Source organism: Muscardinus avellanarius, assembly GCF_963383645.1.
Source record: "Muscardinus avellanarius genome assembly, chromosome: 1".
Classification (NCBI taxonomy): domain Eukaryota; kingdom Metazoa; phylum Chordata; class Mammalia; order Rodentia; family Gliridae; genus Muscardinus; species Muscardinus avellanarius.
Window position 1 is genome coordinate 50,285,657 of NC_137786.1, and position 19,825 is coordinate 50,305,481.

General features: G+C 36.3%; 1 protein-coding gene across 2 annotated transcripts in view; it reads right to left on the reverse strand.

Moving 5' to 3' along the window:
• The window catches only part of ERCC8 (ERCC excision repair 8, CSA ubiquitin ligase complex subunit), a gene marked incomplete at both ends in the record, with an annotated part of 39,840 nt that overhangs the window by 6,094 nt on the left and 13,921 nt on the right, over window positions 1-19,825 (reverse strand). Inside the window, 6 exons of one of the 2 annotated variants that reach the window (XM_080707682.1) lie at window positions 1,659-1,856; window positions 8,052-8,176; window positions 9,591-9,691; window positions 13,461-13,527; window positions 15,333-15,401; window positions 16,850-16,931. In XM_080707682.1, the coding sequence (XP_080563808.1) occupies window positions 1,659-1,856; window positions 8,052-8,176; window positions 9,591-9,691; window positions 13,461-13,527; window positions 15,333-15,401; window positions 16,850-16,931 (642 nt within the window). The remainder of the gene's footprint in view (window positions 1-1,658; window positions 1,857-8,051; window positions 8,177-9,590; window positions 9,692-13,460; window positions 13,528-15,332; window positions 15,402-16,849; window positions 16,932-19,825) is intronic. The other variant, XM_080707683.1, reaches the window with a different exon arrangement.

Sequence of the window (19,825 nt, forward strand, 5' to 3'; positions counted from 1 at the left end):
GTCTTTATGGACATGCTGTATGCATTTGAATGAACAATAACCACTCTCTTCCCCAACAAAACAAGAAGAATGTTATATTGGATATTACCAAAAATATTTTTATGGGGCAGTGAGATACTCTCAAATACAGAGGATATGCCGGGCGTGGTGGCCCAGGCTTGTAATTCCAGCATCGGGGAGGCTGAGACAGGAGGATCGCGGTTCAAGGACAGCCTCAGCTACTTAGTGAGGCCCTTTGCAACTCAGTGAGACCCTGTTTCAAAATAAAGATTAAAAAATAGGGCTGGGGGTGTAGCTCAGAGGTAGAATGCCCCTGGGTTCCATCTCCAGTACCGGGGGAAAAAAAAAATACAGAGGATATAAATTGGTGTGATGATATTTTTGGAGAATAGAATCATAATATACAGCCAAGGTTTTTGTATACATTTTAAAGAAGTTATCAAAGTCATATAAAATTCAAGGAATATCATCCATGGAAAATTTATAATAAAAATTAGAAATAATTGTTATGTCGGGCATGGTGGTACCTGCTTGTAATCCCAGCATTTGGAAGGCTGGGACAGGAGGATCACAGTTCATGGACAGCCTCAGCTACTACTTAGTGAGGCCTTTTGCAACTCAGTGAGACCCTGTTTAAAAATAAAGAATAAAAAAATGGGGCTGGTGGTATAGCTCAGAGGTAGAATGCCCCTGGGTTCCATCCCTAGAACGGAAAAAAAATAAATAAATAAAAAAATAAAAAAAATGTCAAGGATGAAGTGCAGTGGTAAAGACCTGTAATCCCAGTACTTGGGATGCTGAGCCAGGATGATCGCAGGTTCAAGGCCTGTCTCAGCAACTTAGTGAGACCCTTAGCAAATTAGTGAGATCCTGTTTCAAAATAAATAAAAAAGGGGCTGGGAGTGTAGCTCAGAGGTAGAAGGCCTCTGGGTTCTATCCCTTGTACCAAAACAAAAACAAAAACTAACCCCACAGGGGAGCAGATGAAGCAATTTGTGTAAATGTTTTTTCAAAAAGAAAATTGGTAACAGCAAGAGAAAGGTCAGTTTGTCAAGAAAACAAGAGTCATAGTTATTTAGGAAATTGTGTGAGTTGCATTAATTCCAATGCAAACTCTTATTAGCCACTGGGAAAATATAAAATTTTGAACACATCCACACATATAAATTAAGATACACTACAGTTTGGGATTAAACATCTACATTTAATTTTTTACTCAAAAGATTGCTATAAAATATTTTATTTCATTAGAGATTTTCAACAACTGAAAGGAGCATTTATCTCAACCAGTTGTACAGTATTATACTGTTTTGTCCATATATCATATGCCATCTAAAATCTAGGTTGTATTATGTTCATTTTTTGTTGTTGTGATACTGGGAATTGAACCAAGGGTGAGCTACACCCCCAGATCTATTTTATTTTTTATTTTGAGACAGGATCTTCCTAAGTTGTCGTTTAGATTTCAATCCTCCTGTCTCAGCCTCCCAAGTACTAGGATTACAAGTGTGCACTACTGTGCCTGGTTAGGTTATATTATTTTTTATTAAGTAAATTCTAGCTTGATTATATAACCCTATAAAATGAAATCACACTGTACTCTTTCACATACAATTAGTTTGGGAAACATTTTAAATTCCCTTAAGAATCATTCTTACCTGGAAATTGGGCTGAAATACACAGCAGTCAACATTTTTATAATGTCCCTTAAGCATAGTTATCTGTTCTCCTGAGTACACTGTATAAACAGCAATGGTGCTACCATATGGTACAAAAACAAATTCTGAACTGCAGCCACAGGAGACAGTAAATTTCAGTCCTTTTCTACTGTCATTACAAACTTTCCCATAGTTTACCTGTAGGATTAAAATAATAAGAGTTACTTATTTCTTAAATTAAAAACAACTAAAACTAGTAGAATACTTCCTTCAAATATAATATTCTAGGAAGGGCTTTACATGTAAAGAAAATGTTCAATATCTTAATAGAAAGAAGGGACATGTATGTACATTTCACATTAAGAGAAACTACAAACAGGGAAAATCCCCACGAGGGAAAATGTTAACAGTTAAGCCTTGACAGAAATAAAAATAAAAATTAGGTCAGCCTAGAAGAATTAGACTCTTGGCTATTATTATTTTGGTTCTGGGGATAGAACCCAGGGTCATGCACACACTAGTTAAGCTCTCTACTACTAAGCTATATCCTCAGCCCTTGGTTTGGCAAAAATTTTAAGAAACAGGGATACTCAATACCATCACATGTGAGGTACACATGTTGATGACATTATAATTTGGTTATTTCTTCTAAAAGGCCAAAAGGAGCTGAGCATGGTGGCATACACCTGTAATCCCAGTACTTAGAAGGCTGAAACAGGAAGATCACAGGTTTGAGGTCAGTCTCAGCAACATATTGAGACTCTCAGCAACCTTGGGAAACCCTGTTTCAAAAATAAAAAAAATAGTTTAATTCTCAATACTACCAAAAATAAAAAATAAAAAGCCAAGTGTGGTGGCGCAGGCTTGTAATTCCAGCACTTGGGGGGCTGAGACAGGAGGATCGCGGTTCAAGGACAGCCTCAGGTACTTAGTGAGGCCCTTTGTAAATCAGTGAGACCCTGTTTCAATATAAAGAATAAAAAAAGGGCTGGGGGTGTAGCTCGGAGGTACAATGCCCCTGGGTTCCATCCCCAGTACCACACACACATTTAAAAAAAAAAAAAAAAAAAAAGAAAGAAAGAAAGAAAGAAAAAAGAAAGAAAAGTTCAAATGATTTACTATGCAACAAAATAAAATACCATTCTAGGTGGATTATAACGTACTCTTTTCATTTTAAAATAAATTGTGGTACTATAAATATGAAATTTGCTATCTTAATCATGTTTAAGTGTACAGTTCAGTGGCAATAAATCCATTTCGCCTTAGAGAACCATTACCAATGTACATATCTAGAACTCTTTTCATCTTGCAAAACTGTACTCAATATACAACAAAGCTATGTCTACCCCTTTACCTAGTAATTATTCCTGGGAATTTATCTTAAGGAAATAATTAAACTGCAAAAAAACAAAACAAAACAAAACAAAGAACAGAGAACCCAGAGGAATTTAATGCGGCATTATTTAGAATGGTGAAATAATTGAGAATGCATATATATATATATTTTTTTTTTTGGTGGTACTGGGGTTCCTGGAAGCCCTTCTACCTCCGGTATACACTCCCATGGGCTACACTCCCAGACCTATTTTTTAACATTTTTTATGTGGAAACAGAGTCTCTTAAGCCAGCGAGGTTGGCTCCGAACCAGCGCGATCCTCCTGTCTCCGCCTCCCAAGCGCGGGGATTACAAGTGTGCGCCACCATGCCTGGCCGAGAATGCATATATATTCTAATATCAACTCTATAGTTAATATAAGCCATAAATCATAATTATGAAAATTGTGCAGGAAACAAGAATAAATGCTATGTAAAAGCAGAAAATACAAATAGTGTGTATAATCTCAGCTTTGTATAATAAGTAAGTAGTTGTTGAAGAAAAATTTAAATTTTTGTTCTTGAACTCAAAAGGGGTAGTCTGCAAGATCAGTGGCAGGAACACTGCAATCAGGGCACAGACTCCCAGGACCCATCCCAATCTTATGAATTTTCATTTTAAAAATTATCGAGGAGATCTATAGTTTAGTCAACATCTGAGACACTTTGGGCTAAAAAGAAAAAAACCGGTCGGTTAGGTTTACTTCCTGCTAATAAATTAAAACCAATAGTTAATTCTTTGGGACTTACGAACATGAAGATCACCAAAATCTTTCTTTGCTATGACTAATGCTAGACTTAAGTGGTGATTTGCCCTTTTTACCTTTTTCTAAGGGTTGGGTAGAAGTGTGCATGTTTATGTACAAATAGAACACTGAGGCCTAAATAATTATATGCTGATAAGCTGTGGGCATGACACTTGGTTTATCTACCTTTTAGGTTAACATCTAACAGAAATGAGCATATGTATTTAGCTATCCCATGGCAGCATTGGTATAAGTGAGTTAAACTTTAATCTTATATTCAGCAAACTTATTTCAGACTTGGGTTTTTAAACCCATCTTTTAAATTTTTGGTTCCTTATTAGTAATGAATTGAGCTCTGAGTTCCATCCTTATGGAAATAATGTCATTTATCACAGAGTTTTTTATAAAAAAGCAAGTAAAATAATGCATATAAGAGTACCTGGGACATAAAGGTAGTCAGTAAGGCCGGGTGTGGTGGCACATGTTTGTAATCCCGGCCTTTGGGAGGCTGAAAAAGGAGGATTGTGGTTCGCGGACAGCCTCAGCTACTTAGGCCCTTTGCAACTCAGTGAGACCTTGTTTCAAAATAAAGACTAAGCCGGGCATGGTGGCGCACGCTTGTAATCCCTGAACTTGGGAGGCTGAGACAGGAGGATCGCACAAGCCAGCCTCAGCAACTTAGTGAGGCTCTCACCAACTTAGTGAGACCCCGTTTCCAAATAAAAAAATATAAAATAGGTCTGGGAGTATAGTCCAGAGGTAGAAAGCCCCTGAGTTCCATCCCTAGTACCACCAAAAAAAAAAAAAAAAAAAAAAGAAAGAATAAAAATTGGGCTGGGGGTATAGCTCAGAGGTAGAATGCCTCTGGGTTCCATCCACACTACCTCAAAATACAATTTTAAAAAATTCCTATGTATGTTAAAATATATATCATTCTCTCACTTGCATCCTTTGATTCTGCATTTGCAACAATTTGTAGAATGATATGGGGTGAAGCATACAAAATGCTTCTCAATTAGCAATTGTGTTCCACTTATGAACTGTTAGCGTTAGCAGGTGCTGACCTTATTCACATTACAACACCTATCTTTTCTCACTATATCACATTCTTTCCCAAATGTGAACGGGCATGTGCTGAGAGAAGTGTAAATATGGAACCAGCTTACAGACTTTTGTCTTTGTCCTCAGGCCTTCCTCCTCCAATTCATCTTGTACTTTAATATCATATTAGTCTCTAAATCACTGCTATAATCACATCACCAGTGGACTAAAACATTAGCACTATGGTTTCACTGCCTATAGAATGAAGTTCAAATAATATTAAGGGAGGGAGGGACCTACCACTTCCTAAGTGCTTACTGTGTGTCCAATAACAGGCTGGGTAATTTTCTATGGTCTTCATTTCATTGAGTATAAATGCTTACCATAAAGTATGTGGTAAGTGGCATGTTATAAATAATTAAGAAAGTATTGCAGAACAAGCTACTTTAGGCTATAATGTCTTAAAGATGATATTTAAGGTGGGATTTGAAAAGGGCTGATTTCCTGGAATTGGGATCAAATGATAACAAATCTAATTCTCTTTCTTATATGAGTCCCTTTCAGGGCTCCAGGGAAGATGCCCATCTAGTCACTATGGGAAATCTAGAGTGATGCAGAGATTCCATCACATGGTGTATTTTGAGGTAGTGTGGATGGAACCCAGAGGCATTCTACCTCTGAGCTATACCCCCAGCCCTATTTTTATTCTTTCTTTTTTTTTTTTTTGTCAAACAACTTTCAGCATAATAATTACTCATAATGTTTACTGAATTTCCTGTAGCAGATAATGTACTGCTTTGCATGTACTACTTCATATAATTCTCAAAACAATGTGAGATAGGTAGCATTACGATACAAAAAGAGAATTCTTTTTTAATATATAATTTTATTGGTGCATTATAGTCTCACATAGAAAATTCATAAAATGACTAAGTAATTGATCAAAGTCTCTTGGCTAGTAAACGAGAGAACCATAAAATGAATCTAGACTACACTAATAAATAACCACCATGCCCCATTGTACATTATTTTTCTTTCATTTCATAAAGCGATGGTCACAGTACATTGTAATAAAAGTGAGCACAGGAGATTCTGGGAGCATCTGAGCTTTGACTAGAAGAGTTAAAGAGAGGCTGTGCCTGAGATGAACCCTGAAAGCAGCTGGGACAGGAAGGAGAAGGGTTTTCTAAAGCAAAAGCAGTAGTCTGTACAGCAGAATGGAAGGGCAAGAGAGCATGGTATATTTAAAGACTTCTAATTAGTTCTGTATGGCCAAAGACCAGGAAAAATAGGGAAATGTCAAGGCATAAAGATGGTGAGCTAGAAGGCGCAGCTTATGAAGGCCATGTACATAACAGTCAAAGGCATTTGGTTTTATTTATTAATATAATTTTATTGGTGCACTGCAATTATATATCATAAATATGGCAACTCCAACTTCCCAATATTTCCTGTGCTCCTTTCATTTTTTATTTTTCTTTATAGTGTTCACTCTACCCAACATGATTTATTCATCTGTCCATCTACTGATTGACTGAGGTCTTTCATCCTGCCCCGGAATGGGGGATTCCTAAGGATAGGCCTTTTCAGTGTTTTGCCCACTGCTATCTAACACTGCCAGGCAAGTAAGTGCTCAGTGGAGAAGGAAATACACCAAGAGCTATGGGTAATGTGTTTGTATTACACTGAACTTCACTATGATGCATAACTGTAATGCACTAATAAAAACATTAAAAAATTGGAGGAGGGAGAGGGAGAGACAGACAGACAGACAGACACACACACATACACACAGAAGGGGGAATTGAGAAGGAGCATGTGACCTGATCAGGAACATGGTACAATATAATGATTGCAAGATTATAAATTATAAACCACAAGGTTCTAGACTGAGACATGATAGATAAAGATTCTGAGGGAAGAGCTGGGTACAGATGTAATTTAGTAGTAAAAACTTGCCTAGTATGTGTAAAGCACTGCAAAAAAATAAAAGTGTGTTTGTGTGTGTGTGGGAGAATTATCAAAACTTGAAATAATCTAGACAGGAACACTTTTAACCTAATGGTAATAGAGTGGTATTATTAATAAAGAGTTCTTTTTTTTTTAATTTGAGAAAGGGTCTCCTTAAGTTGTCCAGGCTGGATTTAAACTTTTGATTCTCTTGTCTCAATCCCAAATCACTGGGATTACAGGTGTGCACCACCATGTCCTGGCTGACACCTAAAATATTTTAAAGAGAGTTATTAGTTTGAAGAGATGAGTAAAAGTTGGGCACAGTGGCATATGACTGCAATCCCAGTACTCTAGTACTTGAAAGGCTCACAGGTTCAAGAAAAGCCTCTGCAGATAGTGAGACTCTCATCAACCTAGGGAGACTTTGTTTCAAAATGAAAATAATGGTGGTGCACACTTGTAATTCCAGCATTTGGAAGGCTGAGACAGGAGGATTGGGGTTCGTGGACAGCTTCAGCTACTACTTAGTGAGGCCCTTTGCAACTCAGTGAGACCCTGTTTCAAAATAAAGAATAAAAAATAGGGCTTGGGGTGTTGCTTGGAGGTAGAATGCCCCTGGGTTCCATCCCCAGTACAGAAGAAAGAAAGAAAGAAAGAAAGAAAGAAAGAAAGAAAGAAAGAAAATAATGTAGGGCTGGAAGTAGAGCTTAGAGGTAGAATGCTTCTGAGTTCAATTCTCAGTATCACATTAAAAAAAAAGAACGAAGGAAAGAATATGATTAATACATACATGTTTTTAGGGGCCTGGGTATGAGCAGCATTATGGTAAAATTGGTATCTAGAGTCAAACTCTATGCTTGAAATACATGTATTCCAGTACATTTCAGTATTTTAGTATTAAATAAAGTACTATATCATCTGATATAACATTCACTTTGGGTTTTGTTTACAAGTCATTTATAGTATAAAATGTGATTCTTTATAACTTTTATTTATATCAGTAGTTTTCAAATTTTATTCTTTTTCAACATACATGATCAATATGGCACACTCCCTTTAGAAACAGGGCTAGAGTTCTGCAATAATTCTCAACTAAGTGGGGAACACTGCAGGGGCTGGGACGGGTTGTCTTGATTTGAAAATTACTAGTTCACATAGTGGGAACAATTTAAAAATAGCTATTATTCAACAACAAGAAGTACTCTACAGAAAACAACAGTATATGTTACAGATCCAATTCTTTCATTCATATCCAAAAAGGTACTTAAAAATCTCTTACTAGTGTGTTTTCTCCATTGGAACTATTCCAGAGCCTCATTCGGTTATCTGTACCAACAGTGAGGAGGTGAAGCCCATCACTTGTAAAACACAAGCCATTAACTTTGCCATTGTGAGCAGTGTTAGCTGCAATGGAAAATACAGTTCAGTTCTTTTCCTGTATTCAGCACATATCTAATGCTGAACAATATAATTAAACACATTAAAGGACATCTACTTGATTTACTAAAAAAAAGGTTGATTATACTTAAAACTAACCAACCCACCAGATAATTTGATGTTATATAAATCAACTAAAATATTAGATGAAAAATCTTGCCAAATACAACTTTCAGTAAGTAAACCACAGCGTAACATTAAAAGTTTAAACACCTTTCATTTCTCTTATATATTATTTTCATTTCTAACCTAAAAATCATTCCATGCACTATTCAGAATCAGTAATACTAGTGCTTCCCATTAAGAAAAAAAAATTAACAGAGAAAGCATAACTGTTCTTGTCTCAATCAAAATTTCTTTCTTTCTTTCTTTCTTTCTTTCTTTCTTTCTTTCTTTCTTTCTTTCTTGTGGTACTGGAGGTAGAACCCAGAGGCTTCCTACCTTTGGGCTATACTCCCAGACCTATTTTATATTTTATTTGGAAACAGAGTCTCACTAAGTTGCTGAGAGCCTCATTAAGTAGCTGAGGCTGGCTTCGAACCTGCGCGATCCTGTCTCAGCCTCCCAAGTGTTGGGATTACAAGTGTGCACCACCACGCCCGGCCGTTAGTACTTTCAAAACAAGTTTCAGAAAGCACAATTGCTGATAGTCTGATTAATTTTTAAAGATCATTAGAACAATCATGTCTTATATTGTTCATCCTAATGTATTTCTAGACCAGAATTAATTCTCATAAAAATGCAACTGAAACTGGGTACAGAGGCGCATACCTTTAATCCCAGTACTTTGGAGGCTAAGATAAGACGATTGCAAGTTTGAGGCCAGCCCCAGCAACTGAGTGAAATCCTCAGCATCTTAGCAAGACCCTGATTTAAAAAAAGGGTGGGAGGGGCAGTGGATATAGCTCAGAGCTAGAATGCCCCTGGGTTTAGTTCCCCATACTCCCCTCAATATATATATATATTTTCGATATATATTTGAGAGATATATATATATATATATATCTTGAATGCAACTTGTAGTTTTATGCTGATACGGTGTTACAAAATATTACTATTTCTGTAATGTATCATGGATTCCTACCTGGCACTGAATTTGTACAGATGACCTCCTTGGTAAAAAAGAAAATCAGTAAAGCAAATTAATCTAGAAAAGTTTCTATGTTCAAAAATTTAGAGGTAAAAGAAACTGGCATACTTATTAATATCTTTGAGAAAAACAACCATAATTTTAAGATATCTAAAAGCGATTCATGGTGAATGCCTTTTAAATAACATCATGAAGTATATAATCTGGCAATGTATATTTATTATTTGACTTCAATTAAAAAACAACATAAAACACTATTATTGTCATATTTCTATATTTAGTCTTCATTACCTGATTCAACAGCTTGAGACTTTTTCCCATTGTGCTGATCAAGAGTAATCAAACATCCTGACGCTCTCCTCACATCCCATAATTTTACTCTACTGTCAGCACTGAGAAGACATAAATATTACATTCACACATACAGCCAAGATAGTATTGTACCCTCTCACCCACCTTTTCAGCATTATGACACACAGAGGTTTCACTGTATTGGCACAAATGTATATGTACAATTTGATTTGTGTACTTTTGCCTTTTCAGAAAATAGTCAACATTTAACTACAGCATAATGATAAGAAAAAAAAAGTGGGGCGTGGTGGTGCACGCTTGTAATCCCAGCATTTGGGAGGTTGAGACAGGAGGATCGTGGTTCGTGGACAGCCTCAGCTACTTAGTGAGGCCCTCTGCAACTCAGTGAGACCCGGTTTCAAAATAAAGAATAAAAAATAGGGCAGGGGGTGTAGCTCAGATGTTGAACGCCCCTGGGTTCCATCCCCAGACTTGCAAAAAACAAAAAAAACAAAAAACAAAGAAAGGCAGCATCCTTTCATTTTTAAGAACACCAAGGCAAATTTCTGTTGGTATTATGTTGTTTATGAGAAATCTCTCCCACAATGCCCTAGCAAGTTTATTACTACATCTTTTCTATTAGTTATTCAAATGCTATCTAAACAACCAAAGTTAGTTAATTCATCTTGTTTAAGAATTTAGTTCAAGCTGGGCGTGGTGGCGCACGCTTGTCATCCCAGCATTTGGGAGACTGAGTCCGGAGGATGGCGGTTCGCAGAAAGCCTCAGCTACTCAGTGAGGCCCTCTACAACTCAGTGAGACCCTGTTTCAAAATAAATAAAAAAAAATTGGGCAGGGGGTGTAGCTCGGAGGTCAAATGCCTCTGGGTTCCATCCCCAGACCGGCAAAAAAAAAAAAAAAAAAAAAAAAAAAGAATTTAGTTCACATGATTGGTGTTTTTCCCATTTGGTTTCTTGTACTCAAATAAATTTTTGTCAGATATATGGGAAGTACATTTAAAACCTCTTAGAAATTACACATTTATTCTCATTTCCTTTCAAGAAAGCAAACAGAAAGAAGATAAATCTGTAATCACACATCAATGTCTAGGATACTCCTAAAGAAAGATTCCCAGCAATCCCATGTGCTCCTAATCAGTTAATTTGACTCATGCTGTCTGTCTTCACAAAGACCTCATTAATATCCTTACCTATTTGGCCTTACCCAGACCATTTTAATGAGAGGGTATCACATTACATTTTATGAACCTATTTCTCATAATACACAGAGATTTATGTATACATACAACTTATTCATACCTATAACCTTGATTTTTTTCACAGATCACCATCAAACCTAGCAACTGTTCAGTCAGCACAGAGTTAGTATTTCCCATTCTCAACATGGTTTTCAGATAGGTTTGGTGGCATATGCCTGCAATCCCAGTACTTGAGATAGGAGGATTGCAGATATAAGCACAGTTTCAGCAATACAGTAAGACTTTCAACAACTTAGTGAGACCTTGTCTAAAAATAAAAAGCTAAAAAAAAAAAAGTTGATTTTCTTTCTAGCAGAGAAAAATGTCTATAATGGGATTACTCTGAGGATTTCAGTCTCTTCTGAAACAGATTAGATTTGGACATATCCAACTCAACGCTGGTGCTGATTCAAATTCCTGGGATAGACACCCTAATAACAGAAAGTCTCTAACACCTCTCTGAGCTTAAGAAAACCAAGTCAAGTGTACACAGTGTAAATCCACCCAATCATGGACCCACAATCAGCACCTACCTCCTTACGTTCATACCTCTTTAGCCAGCCTTTTTGTAGCTATATTCTAGAACTTGCTGTACTTCAGAAATCATAAATTTCAACATCACATTCTACAAACTATTAACAGAGCTTCTTTGGGGACTAAATTGTGAGAAGGGTGGTGGCTGGCACCTTTAAAAAAATTCAGACACAGACCTTTATAAAACTAACATGAACAGCTTTTGTAATAATTCTTCTATAAAAAGTTTAATTAAACTGTTTATATTAAAATAGTGGTTTTGGGGTGTAGCTCCAATGGTAGAGTACACAGCATGTGTGAGGCTCTGGGCTCAATATACATCAATAAAAAACATGTATATTAAAATCTTTAATTGCTATCTCCTATTTGATTACTATTTCCCTTCAGTTTTTTAATTTTCTTACTCTGACACGTACACTTCTACTTCATTAGGTCCTTGATCCCTCCTACAAGACTTTTGTGATTTTATTTCTTTACCTTATCTATGATTCAACAATTTTAAGATAGGCAGGTACTTCCTTTACACATTTCAAGTTTTAAGTGTATGTCATTTGATGTTTTGATTTCTGTGGCTTAGTATAGATCTCTGTGATCTATACCTGCAACTTAGTACAACTGCCAAGAAACCTTACATGCCTCTAATCAGTCTCTCTCCTGTTCAGTCTGTTATTCCAGATATTTAAAATCTCCCCTCGTTGCTGGGCGGGTTGCTGCATGCTTGTAATCCCAACATTCAGTAGGCTGAGACCGGAGGATTGCGATTCACTGACAGTCTCAGCTACTTAGTGAGGCCCTTCTTAAGTCAGTGAGACCCTGTTTCAACATAAAGTATAAAAATAGGGCAGGGGGTGTAGCTCAGAGGTCGAATGCCCCTGGGTTCCATCCCCAGACCGGCAAAAAAAAAAAAAAAAAAAAAAAGTCTCCCCTCTTAAACTGGGTGTGATGGTGCACACTTGTAATCTGAGATAGAAAGATCATGGTTTGCCGCCAGGCTCAGCTACTTAGTGAGGCCCTTTGCAACACAGTGAGACCCTGTTTCAAAGTGCAGAATAAAAAAAAAAGGCCTGGGTTCCATCCTCAGTACCACAAAAAAAACAAAAACAAAAAAACAAAAAACAAAACTCCCCTCAAAATTGCATCTCCATTCATGTATTTTCAAATAGATGACATCAAGTCCTACTCCACTTATAAACAATGAAGGTCATTAGGTTTGCATTTCTAAAGCTACGTTGCCAAAGCTACAAACTTAAGTAGGCTCACTACCACCCTTTGCTCTTTCCAATTACACATACAGTGCCCTTCATGTAGCAAAGCAAGTCTCTCCCCTCTGTCTGGACCTTGATGCTAACCTCTCCTGTCTCTTCAAGGTCAAAGAAGTGTCAATTATTCCTTCCATTTCTCATCTTCACTTATTTCTTTCTACTGGTACTTTCTCTCCAGCACATAATTCTCCCCTTTAAAAATCAACTTCCAGCACCCCTTTATACTCTCAGTTAAATACGTCCGCTTTCTTTTCCTATTACACCCACCAAAGACATACTGCTACTAAAATCATTTTCCGAATGTCATGTAATCACTGATCTTTCCCTCATTAAACTGCTAGCTTGTGAAGTCTTGGTTACCTCTGTGATCCTAGAACAAAGTGTGGCACATGGTACGCAACTATTAAATCTTACTAAGCTGAATCAATAAATAGATGGATATTTTATATCAAAGTCAAAATAACATTGCATAAAAAATAAAAATACCATTCTTGAATAGTGTTAAATATTGTGTGTAAAAATGACACAACGCAGTTGTTTTACTAGTAGTGCTATGTGATTTTTATCACTACATAGATTCTCATGCTTTTTCTTTGTTCTAAAGGACAAATATTTTCAAGATGGAAGTTAGGATTAGAATTATGATGCAATGATTTTTTTGGTGATATGAATTATCTGTATGTCATCATTTCATTTTTGAAAGGCAAATCAATAACTGCATATGCTAAATATGTATTTTACATAAATGTAGTCTTTTAAAAATGCTTATTATTAGTTACTCATATTAACATCAAAACCAAGTAAGTTGGATTTTACCTTGCAGTTGCCAAGATATAGTCATGTCGTGGTGACCAGGAGACTGCCAATATTTCCTGCCTGTGACCTGAAAATAAAACACATGAAAAGTCTTTACTAATATTTAAAGAACAAAAAATAAAATGTCAATAACTTTGCTTGTGAAGAAAATAAGAATAAATATTTCAAGTGAATAGATAGCATTTTTTATATTTGTAGTAAATTATGTTTAAATGTTATTGTGAAATCTGTGGGGGTGTTTTCATCACACAGTTTTTTGTTTTTAAATATAAAAGCACTGGTTTTGCTTTGGAAATAAGAATCAGAGCAAGTAAATTAAAAAAAATACTGTTGCTAACTATGTCAACAATCGATATAACAGAAGCTTAATTATCTCTACAATAAAAACATTGCACATAAAATGTATATGTATTTTATTTTATTTATTTTTTTGGTGGTACTGGGGTTCCTGGAAACCCTTCTACCTCTGTGCTACACTCCCAGACACCTATTTTTTATATTTTTATTTGGAAACAGGGTCTCTTAAGCCAGCAAGGCTGGCTTTGAACCTGTGTGATCCTCCTGTTTCTGCCTCCCAAGCATGGGGATTACAAGCGTGTGCCACCACGCCCGGCAAAATGTATAAGTATTTTAAAGGAATAAAAATATTTTCCAACTTCTCATAAAGTTATAACAGAAAAAACTGATTAAAAGAGCATTTGTATAAATTTCTTTTTCTAGAAAACATAGTGGTAAGTTCATAGGACAAATGACCAACATTTTTTTTTAAGTACTGGGGATGGAACCCGGGGCATTCTGCCTCTGAGGTACACCCCCAACCCTACTTTTTTTTTTAATTCTTTATTTTTGAAACAGGGTCTCACTGAGTTGCAAAGTGCCTCACTAAGTAGCTAAGGCAGTCCACGAACTGCAATTCCCCGGTCTCAGCCTCCCAAATGCTGAGATTACAAGTGTGTGCCACCATGCCCGGCTCAAGTGACCAACATTTTAGTTCATTATTATCTAACTGAATTATTCAACTCAGACATATTCATTCACCTGCTAAACTTATATTAATAAAAATACATAATAATATATAGAAAATGCTACACATCTTGGAGGTTTTATTGATATATTTACTATGTGTTTCTTAAGAGATGATTAAAAAATGTATATTTCTGAATTATATTTTGTGTTTTCATTGTTTAGAACTAGACAATCTAATACTGATAAAAAGTAGCAAAAATATAAATATGTTCCTCTCTTCCTTCATTTTCTTTTTTGATACTGAGGATTAAACTCTGGAATATTTTACCTTTGATCTATACCCCCAGCTCTTTTTTTTTTTTTCTTTTTGGTGTAGCAGGGGTCTCACTAAGTTGCTGAGCCAGGCCTTGAACATGCAATCCTCCTGTCTTGGCCTCCCAAGAATTGGTATTACCGGTATACTACCAGGTCCTGCTAAAATTAATATTAATACCTTTTCCAAAGTATTATTTCAATATATTTTCTAAAATATTTGTGCTAAGGAAAATGTACTTAAGTATTAAGAATAATGTTTATTCAAGTCAGAATAATATTAAACAATGCTTATGAGACAAATGTACTGATGTTTCATTTCATAATTTTTTTAACTGTGGAGATAACACAAGGCTTTCAGTTAGACTCACTATTTTCCACATGTTTTGAACTTTCCTTATAGCCACTGTTCACAAAATGTCTCAATAGTTTAGTTTCATAAGAATAATGCACAGAGGATCCTTTTTCCTTGTTGACTTTTAACAACTAGCACAAAATACATCAGTCATGTCACTTACAAAGAATACATTGTTAGTAATGGTTCTTTTTATTGAATGGTTTACTCAAAGTAGTAGCTGTTAAAAAAAAAAATACCCTGAAGAATGTGAGAACAGGATCCAGACTTTAAGTCACAAAGTTGTACTTTGGGTCCTCTAGTACCAACTGTAAAAAGAACAACAAAAAAAGTGGTTTAACATAATTTCCTTATAAATCATCATCAAAAGGAAACAACATACTATCACTAGGAATCTCAACATTTTCACTGTATCATGTAGAAAATTAGAAATACTTTCTAAAATTACATTTGAAATCATCTTTAATATTTATAAGTAAAAAACTATGTTAATTGTACTTATAATATGTTATTGCATTATTTTAAATTCTAAAGTAATTACAGATTTTGCAAAAGTTGTAAAGCTAGTACACAGAGGCCCATGTTTACTTCACCCATGTTCCCCCAATGGTCATATGTTAGATAAATAAAGGACAATATAAAAACCAGTAAATTTATATTGGAAACTTAATTGTGTATATATAGTTCTATGCCATTTTATCATATCAAACTGTTATATTTTAATAGCTTAGTTTTTCCAAGTTAATGATATATTTCCAATTGTAGAGATTTAAAGAAACTCTGGACATGGACGGAATGAAATTCAAAGATAAGTCAGTGCCAAACTTTTCTTAACAAACGAAGCAGTTGCATAAGATCCACAAGTAAGACTTATGAAGTGCCATGAAAATAATAAAATCTGAGCCAGGCGTGGTGGCGCCCGCTTGTAATCCCTGCACTTGGGAGGCTGAGACAGGAGGATTGCGCAGTTTCGAAGCCAGCCTCAGCTGGCTTAAGAGACCCTGTTTTCAAATAAAATATATAAAGAAATGGGTCTGGGAGTATAGCCCAGAGGTAGAAGGCCCCTGGGTTTCATCCCCTGTACCCAAAAAAAAAAAAAAAAAAAAGCACTTGGAAATAATAACATCTTGGAATCAGATACCTGATACTAGAGAAACCTTTTTCCTTATATGTTTCATGTACTTTCATATACATGGGTACTTTAATTTTAATAACAATATTTTTCTTTTCTAGTATTAGGTATTGAACTAGGAGCATTTTAAAACCAAGGTACACTCCCAGACCTTTTTATTTTAAAATAGGGTTCTGTTAAGTTGTTGAAGGTCTCATTAGTTACTGAGGCTGGCTTCACACTTGCAAACCTCCTGTCTCAACATCCCAAGTACTGGGATTGCAAGCTTGTATCACCACACCCAGCTTCAATTACAATCTTAATGAGGAAATAATTTCCTTGTTTCATTGTGTTGAATTGGAAAAGTTGCCAAATTTTGTTCATTTTTTAAAATCTTTAAAACTTTGGTGATTTAAAAGTGACTTGCTAAGGAACAGAATCAATGCTTTCTTAATCTTTAAATTTAATGCTTGGCATGGTGCTTGACTTGCACAGTATCGTTTGACCTGAATATAAACAGTAGCATATACTTAAAAAAAAAAGAATCATTATCTTCATCTGGGCAAAAATGTATTTATCAAAGCTAAGTAGATATAAAAAGAAAGATTTCAATATGTTAAAAGGCAAAAGAACACATGTACAAACCTGCTACCAAACAGTGCTTGGTGGCAACTGGAGACATATGATGACTATAAACAGTTTCCTCAAAATTAAATACATCTGCAGTCTGATAAGCAAAAGACATTTAAAAAAGTATAAGTTCTAATGATAAAACCAAAGGAACAAATTTTCTTTTTCCCCATATTTTTAGCAATTTAAAAATGAATTTTAGCAATTTATTGACATAAACACAATATCCCTCAGACATTAAGAAAAGAACTATTTAGCAAACTATCTACTTCTCCACCCTACTCTAAGAGACTTCAGCATCTCTACAGATAATCTAGTAAGCAATCTGTCTCAGTTCCTATGAGCTTGGCTACTATAACCAGGGCATTGTATTCACCTAGCATTGTTCTTCCTTTAAAATAATACATTTCAGTTTCTTTGACAATAATGGATTGCTTTTGCCCCCCGCCCCCATCACCCTCAAGACATCTTAATAAACTCCAGAACCCCTATCAGCAGAGTTCCTTCTGTCCAATTCCTTTTCAGGTTGGATTCCAAGGTCCAATAGGCCAGCTACCAACATCTTCGATTCCTTTCTTTTATATTTACTTGCTAAGACCTTGATCCTGAATGACTCCAAGTATCTTTTTTTATGTATCTACATCCAGATTGATCTAGATAGGGGTTGACAACCTTATTCTATAAAATATCATAAGGTAAAAACTTTAAGCTTTGAGAACCAGCTATTTAATCTCTTTCCTGGTAGCATGGAAGCAGCTATAAGCAGCTGAAGAGCAGGTTTGTGTTCCAATAAACTATACTTAAAAATGAGGGGACATTCAAAATGGTGACTGCTGGACGCAACCCACCTCAGTAGCTAGAACGAATAAAGTTTAACTACCGAGAAGGCAGTGTCTTGACAAACAAAATAAATAAAGCTCACAAACCAAAACAGAAACAGGGAACCACAGTGGAAGGAATCCAGTACTCTGAACTGTGAGATCCACTGCAAAAAGCCTGAGCGTGCAACTGACCTGGTGTGGCTGCCAACCCGGCTGCCGGAGCCATTTCTGGCCTTAGGCCAGAACCATAAGTGCCGGCTCCAGCGCTGCTAACTTTGGCACTGCAGCTCCAAGAAATCCCCCAAATAATCCAAGAACTTGAAGTGCAGAAAGTGGTGGCAGAGCTCCAACATCTTAAGCACCCAGAACCACGCTTCAGGGACACAAAAAAAGATCCAAAAACCCATGTGCTCACCAGAGGCACCTGCAGTGGTACAGCAAGCCCTCTAGAGACCCAGCAGAAGGACAGCCAGGTAACCACTTGCGTTACTCGGCACACGACCCAGAGCATGAGCTGGACCACGGTGGGCTAAGATCAGGTGGCCCATCTCAGAGGTAGTCCAGTTAGAACCTCCAGAGACACAGGAAAGGTGCTCAAGGCATGGTACCTGCACAGGATCACAGGGGATTACTCCAAGACTATACCAGATGCCTTTTACTGGTACAGGTAGGGAGGTGCAGGCCCAGGGCGGGAAAGCATAGAGGACAAGGCCCAAGCGTGGAGCCCAGGGCCAAAAGGCTTACATGGAACTCATTAACAGTGACACTAACACCCTGATACCTAAGTACAAAGCTGCCAAAGGCGAGAGAGGGGTATAAACACTGATAGAGTTCAAAAGCTGACAATAGGTTAAGGAGCAAATGAGAGACAATGGAATATATTCCAGAATCTACCACAGTAAACAGACATACAGATATTATACAGGCCCTGGCCCTATATAAGTAAATTAGCAGGACTGCTGGGTTTTTTTTTTTTTGTTGTTGTTGTTTGTTTTGTTTTTCTCTTACACTGTTGCTAGTTTTTTTATTTTATTTTTGTCCTTTCTTTTCTTTCTTATTCCTTTTTTTTCCTTCGATTTATAATTGCTAGTATTGGTAACTTGTTTTGTTACTTTATTCGTGTTTGTTTGCTCCTTCCCTTTACTCCTTTTACAAAACTTCCTTACTATGGCCTCTACTCTCTTCTCTCAAAATGTTTTCCTTTACTGTATCTCCTTGTTTTACATTCAAACTATTTCATATCTCCATAGTCTACTAACTACAAAAGTCCTATTATCTAACCTTCTTTCATTCTCAACCAGATACTACGTTATACTTAAGTTCTTACTCAACCTAATCGTAGCCTCTACTTTACCCAACTTCTATACCCATAATCCCAGCTCCTCCACCTTATCCAGCCCTCACCATTGAAAAAAGCACTGCTTACCTTCTGATACCTCTAAATGCCTACTACTAAGATTGGATCAGACAGAATACCCACAGAATCACAAACAAAAGAGAAGATGCCAAGACATCAGAAAAACAAGCCTGAGAACCCTGAAAATATGAGAAGTAGGAGCACTGAGGAAATAAGGGAAATCATGAATACTGACCTACAAGAAATGCAAGAAGGAGAATTTCAAATCCTGATCTTTGTTATGATGAAAGGCTTCACATCAAGTATACGGGAAATGAAAGAGGAAATGGAGACATTAAGAAAGAATCAGAAAAACGTCTGGAATAAAATAAGTCAATAAATGAAATGAAGACAGCAACAGAAAGAAATTCTGGAAGATTAGATGAAATGGAAAATAGAATACCACTGTCAGAAGATAGTTCATTCAAACCCAAAGGCACAGTCAACAGCATATAGAAGTCATTATAGTAACAAAACCTAAACATCCAACAATTATGGGACAATATAAAATGTCCTAACTTATAGATAAAAGGCATTGAAGAAGGGATAGAGGTACAGACCAAGGGTATTCATAATCTCTTCAGAGAAATAAGTTCAGAGAATTTTCCAAACATGGAAAGAGAGCTGGACTTACATGTTCAGGAGACATACAGAACACTGTTAAGACAAGATCAAAGGACCTCACCATGCCATGTGGTAACTTTATAAGACTGTTTAGAAATAAAATGATAAAAGGGCTGAAAGTGTAACTCAGTGATAGAATGTTCTTGTGCT